The sequence below is a fragment of the Chrysochloris asiatica genome, unplaced genomic scaffold (assembly GCF_000296735.1).
Source record: "Chrysochloris asiatica unplaced genomic scaffold, ChrAsi1.0 scaffold00374, whole genome shotgun sequence".
Lineage (NCBI taxonomy): Eukaryota > Metazoa > Chordata > Mammalia > Afrosoricida > Chrysochloridae > Chrysochloris > Chrysochloris asiatica.
The window spans coordinates 231,172-237,247 of record NW_006408892.1 but is presented as its reverse complement, the minus strand read 5'-3'; the positions used below and the strand labels follow the sequence as shown (position 1 = coordinate 237,247).

General features: G+C 51.0%; 1 protein-coding gene across 1 annotated transcript in view; it reads right to left on the bottom strand.

Annotated features, from left to right (window-relative positions):
* Positions 1-1,464: 1,464 nt before the first annotated feature.
* The window catches only part of PGLS (6-phosphogluconolactonase), a 10,775-nt gene continuing 6,163 nt past the window's right edge, over positions 1,465-6,076 (bottom strand). Inside the window, exons 2-5 of the mRNA XM_006876323.1 lie at positions 4,296-4,403; positions 2,926-3,027; positions 2,444-2,584; positions 1,465-1,602 (exon numbers count right to left, since the gene is read on the bottom strand). Of these exons, the coding sequence (XP_006876385.1) occupies positions 1,465-1,602; positions 2,444-2,584; positions 2,926-3,027; positions 4,296-4,403 (489 nt within the window). The remainder of the gene's footprint in view (positions 1,603-2,443; positions 2,585-2,925; positions 3,028-4,295; positions 4,404-6,076) is intronic.

Genomic DNA, 6,076 nt, shown 5'->3' with positions numbered 1-6,076 from the left:
GGGGACTTCAATGGGGCCAATAGTGATGTTGTGCCAAGACCTGAAGTGAGGGGCTATGTCAAGTTCAGAACTAGAGGAGAATGAACTGGCAGTGGGCACAACCAGTACAGAGGCCCTGAGGTGGGAATGACGATGGTCAGTTCTAGGACAGGAAGGAGGTGGGTGAGCTGGAGTGAGCCCAGGGGGCCGTCTGTCTCCTCACTTTCCCTCCTTGCCCCCCACCCGTCCTGCCTCTACCCTCAGCTGGGAGGTCATGGCCATCTGTTACCCAACCCCACGTTGTTTTCCATCCTACCCCACCCCCAATGTTTCTCAACCTGTTTTCGGTCCCACTTCCTCACTTTCACTTCTGGGCCTGTGAAAACTTGAGGAAACTTGGCTTTCTGAAGGTTCAGCTTTACTTCTCCCCCAACAGCCGCACCCGTGGGCAGTTTCAATTCCCTCCAGTTGTCTGCTGGGTGTGGGGCACCCCAAGCCCCACATTCAACACCGCAGGGGCTGCTAAGCCTGTGGTGGGTCTGGCTTTGAGGCCCTGGGCACCCATCAGCAGTTTAAGACACCTTGGTATATTCAAGGCTCTGAGGAAGCTGGCAGCTGGGCAGGACGCAGAGGTCTTGAACTGACTGTGGGTGTGGCGGACACTCAGTCAGAGTGCGGAGAGGCTACTGTTGTGTCCCTCCCAAATGCTATGTTCATGCCCTAATCCTCAGGACCTGTTTGTGCACCGGATCTGTGCAGACGTGATTAAGTGAAGGATCTCAAGATAGGAGCGTCCTGGGTTTAGGGTGGGCCCTAAATCCAATCACCAGGGTTTTATGAGACAGAAGTGACCATGTGAGGACAGAGACAGAGACTCTGTGAAGAGGCCACAGGACCTGGAAGACCTGGAGAAATCAGAAACTGGAAGAGGCAAGGAAGGAGCCGCGCTGTATCCCCAGAGGAATCATGGCCTTGCTGACACTTTCAAACCTCTGGCCTCCAGACAGTAAGAACAAATCTTTCAAGCGCCCCAGTTTGTGGTACTGTAGAATAGCTGCTAACTGCAAGGTACATGGTTCAAACCCACCAGCTGATCCTCAGAAACCCTATACAGTGTTGCTGTGAGTAGGAACCCACTCAATGGCACTTGGCCATAGCGAACAGTAAGAGTTTGTGGCACTCTCTTCCAGTGACCCCAGGGCCCTCACTCAGAGTGGCATTCCCCATGAGGAAGGGCAGGCTGAGCCCTCTGCCCAGCAAGGACCACGAGAGAGATGAGACTCCAAACAAACGTTTCTTTTAATACCCAGGTTGCCCAGAACCTCAGCCCAGGGCTGAGCTACAATCAGACCCTCGTGGCTTCTCAAAGTGCCATGTGGCTTTGCTCAAACACAGTCAGGAGTGTGGCAGTAAGCGGGGCCCAGCCCTGGAAGGTCCTGACCACTCAAGGTGTCTGTGGTCCCAGCCGTGGTGTCGGCCCAGCAGCTACAACGTGGAGTGCTTCTCGAAGGGTACAGTCAATAGGCGGGCGGCTGCCTCATCTAGAAACCAGCACAGCTGGCCCGTGTGTGGCTGGACCAGAGCAGCAGGGAGCGGATTCTCCTCTTGGCCTTCCAGGATACGCTGTGGTGACAGGGGCAGGGTCAGGACGGTGGTCCCAGAGTTCCCAGGACTCTGATGGACATGAGTCTCGAACTCTTGAGATTGGATGCTGCCCTTCCCGACCAAGTGCCCTTACTCAACAGACCTGTCTTCCAAGGTGTCTCTGGGTGGGTTCAATCCGCCAACTGTTCAGCTAATAGTCAATTGCATAACCATTTGAACCACCCAGAACTCTTCTGTGCTTGCTTAAAATAATCTGTGATTCCAACAGTTTAATTCCAAACCTACTGCCTTTGAGTTGATTCGGACTCATGACAACCCCATGTGTTAGAGTAGAACTGCTTCAAAGCGTTTTCTTGGCTGTAACCTTTATGGAAGATTGCCAGGACTTTCTTCTGTGGTGCCCCTGAATAGACTCAAACTACCAATGTTATTGCTATCTAGTAGGTGCCTGAAACCTTTCAACTGCACTCAGGGTTTGGCAGACCTTTTCTTCAAAGGATCAGATAGTCAATATTTTTGGCTCTGCAGACCAAATGGGCTCTGTGATAACCACTAAACATTGCCATGTAGCTAAAAGTAGCTGTGACAATATGTACACAGTCTTTTTTTTTTTTATGAACACTGAATTTGCCTCTGAGTGCAGCTATAGCTTCACCTTATCAACTTCATCTCATAATTGTTCATTTCTAGGTATCTTGCAATTGTAGTTTTGATCTCCCCTTTATCCAAGAATGACTCGATTACCCTGAGATCTGATGCTTCCAGCACACTGATATCCAGGGTCATACTCTACCCTAAACCCCAAGGCCAGGGCCCACATGTCCATGACCTTTTTAGAGATAGGGGTCTTCATTATTACCTTCAGAACAGTTGCCTTGCCTTCTCCAGTCACCACAAAGATGACAGTTCGGGCTGCATTCAGCACAGGAAGTGTGAGGGTCACACGCTGAGGTGGTGGCTTTGGGGAGTCGCTGATGGGGGCCACGATCTTCTCCTTCTCCTATGGGAAGAAACCCCAAGTTGGAGGCAGAAACACAACATCACTCTCACTTCTCAGCACGTTCCCCCACTAGGCATGGTCAACACATCACCCCATCTGCTATCCCAACCAGCCATGGTAGCTGACTGAAGGCCCCCATTGAACAATGGGTGAACAATGGCGGATCAGGAGTGCTCAGCTTCTTGTCTGGGTTACCCAGGGAGGGTGGGTGGCAGAAGCTGACATAAACTCCAGCTCTAAGCACCACCCTGCAGGTGGCCCTCCCCCCAGCAGCCACAGGAGGCTGAGGCCAAGGCCAAGGCCAAGGCCTGGAACACGAGGGGCCTCTGCAGTGTGCTCACCTGAAGGAGCGGGTGGTCTGGGAAGAGCGAGCATGTGTGGCCATCAGGGCCGATACCCAGGATGAGCAGGTCGAAGACTGGGATGGAGTCCCCTTGGAACGCCTGGGGGAGGGGGGAGGGGGGAGAGGATGGTGCAGCAAGGTGTAACGGAGGGGCACTGAGGACAGTTGTCAGAAATAGAAACACAAATGACTTTCACCCAATGCTACTGAATTTAATTGTTGTTGTTAAGTGCCATTGAGTCAGTTCCGACTCATAGCGATCCTCTATAGGGTTTCTGAGGAATGGTTGGTGAGTTTGAACCACCAATCTTGCAATACAAAACAACATTGAAGTCGAGTGCTTATCCTGGTGTGGCACTGTAGGATAAGCACTGGACTGCTAACTGCAAGGGTTTGAACTACACTCAGCAGTTCAAACCCACCAGTCACTCCTCGGAATTCCAGTAGAGTTGCTATGAGTCAGAACCAAGTTAACAACAACAACATATGCGTTAGAATCCTAATCTGTGAAAAGGAGTCCTGGTGTCATGGTGGGTTAAGCATTTGAGCTGCTAACCACAATGCCAGCAGTTCTAACCCACTAGCCTCTCCTTAGGAGAATGATGAGGCTGTTTGCTACTGTCAAGATTTACTGTCTCAAATCCCAAGGAGCAATTCTACTCTGTTCTCCAGGGTCGCATACAATGTATAAGAATCAACTCAATCGGCAGTGGATTACAGCTGTGGATGTGATTCCACCGGGGAACAGGGCTTTTGTCGCTAGGTTAATGAAGCCATCTCAGTGTTGGGTTTATCCTAAGCCAATCGCTTTTGAGCTATAAAAGAGATGAGGCCCAGAGACAGGGCCGCACAAACAAGGGGAGGGTAAGTGCCACCTGGAGATCTCCAAGGCCACGAAGCACAGAAGCTGAGGAGACAAGGCTCTCCCCTTCAGGGAGCCCGCCCCTTGAACTGTGAGAATACACATTTTTTGTTCCTTAAAGGTACCTACTTGTGGTATTTCTGTTACAGCGGTTCTAGATAAATAAGAACAGCCAAGGAAAGGACACTCGGTCTCAGCTGTGATAAAAGATACTCTAACCTGCAAAGTTCTGCTTTACACCTGTCTCAGGAGTCACGGGTCTGTGGACACAACTGTGCCAAAGGAGTGGACCGAGACCTGCTCTCAGGTCATCAGCCTCCCTTTGGACTCCCCAAGGCATAGGTGTGGTCTCTGGAAGAGTAGAGGGAAAATCTAAAAAGGACAAACCCCAGGGGAGTTTCTGTGGGTGAACTCCATGTAGTGGTAAGCCCCCAAGTACTGGGTTGCATCCCACTGTGCATGGCCAATGTGTGGGTGGGACCTCCCTAGGGTCCCTGGGAACTCACCTCTCTCAGCTTTTTGGCATAGTCCTCAGCTGCCTCCTCCACGGGAAGTGAGGGATTAATGGTGATAACCTGAGCTTCAGGGATGGGCAGCTGAGACAGCAGCTGGGCCTGCACAGCCGGAGAGACAGAAAGCACACCAGACACACACCCTCTGTGCAGGAGTTCCAGGCTCCTCCCGGCGCCCCCTCGTGGGCAGTATTGCCATGACCCCTTTCCACAAGGCTCTGGTAAAGGTCTGACTGGGGTTTCTTTATTTCATTAACTTCATTCTCTGGTTGTCTCCCCTCTTAGCGCCCCCACTGTGCTCCTAGTACCTAGGACGGGGGCCGCACCAACAGGGGGCGTGCAATGACTACCTGGGCAACTTTCTGGTTTACTACAGTGTTAGCTCTTGCTTTTACACAAGCAAGTATATTTTTCGTAAAGTAGTCTCCTTGAAAAAATAATTAATACAAATTACCCTGGTGGTACAACGGGTTAAGCTGTGGGCTGCTGATTGCCAGGTTGGCCCAGCAGCTGCTCTGAGGGGGAAACAAGATGCTGTCTGATCCCCTATTTAAGCTTGGAAACCCCGTGGAGCAAGTTTCACTGTCCTGTTGGGTTGTACCCTACAAGTTGGAATTGGCATCAGTGCCACACAGAGGGGGTATCCCTTCACACACACTTACTCTTTTCACCCAATATCACTGCCCCATGCACACAGCCATGCCCCCTGTACCCACCTTGTTTGCACACCCCATACCCTGCCCCACCTCCTGCTGCCTTACCTCCCCAAGCTTCCTCACACCTGTAGGGTTGGAGTGAGGAAACATGAAGACATTCACCTCTTCCCCATTTGAAGGTTTCCAGGCTCCTAGCCGAGGACACCACTCCCAGGACAAAATGTTCCAGGGAAGGTCTGTCATCCCCTATGCACTGCCTCCCCACCCCTGTCCTGGGCACTTAGTAAATGGCAGCAATCCCTTCAATGACTCCTTGGAAAAGAGACCACGTGACTGTGGGAGTCCTGGTAGGATCAGCACTGGACTGCAACCACAAGGTCAGCAGTTCGAACCCACCACCCACTCCTTGGAAACTCTATTCAGGGTCATTAGGAGTCCTGGTGTGCAGCTATAGGAAAAGCACTGGACCACAAGGTCGGTTTGAATTGCAAGGCTGGCGGTTCGAACCCACCAGCCACTCTTTGGAAATCCTACACAGAGTCGCTAAGAGTCGGAACCAACTCAATGGCACTTATCATTAACAACAAGGGCCTCCCAGGGAAAAGCGGAGAGTGACATACCCAGGTGAGAACACAGGGCAGTCAGATGACCATTCCCAGGATCTGCCCAGGTAAAAGGAAGCCATTATGGTCTGACTCTCAGCAGCCCCCGTAGCCGAGTTGAAAAGGCAGCCACAGATTTCTAAATAAGGCACCTGCAGTCAGTGATTGTGGGGTTTAGTGGGAGGGTAAAGCTCAGAAAAGCAAAAAGAAAGAACACGCTCTGCATTTCTCAAGCTGGGGGAACTGAAGAAAAAATTCAAGCCTCAACTTTTGTTATTGAGAGATTCTCTGAGCAAATTACTGAATGATGCAGAAAGCATCAAAAGAAAATGGAAGGAATTCACAGAGTCACTGTACCAAAAGGAAATGGTTGATGTTCAACCGTTTCAAGAGGTACCATATGATCAAGAGCCAGTAATACTGAAGTGGGAAGTCCAAGGTGCATTGAAGGAATTGGCAAAGAACAAGGGACCAGGAATTGATGGAATAAAAATTGAAATCTTTCAAGAAAGTGAGG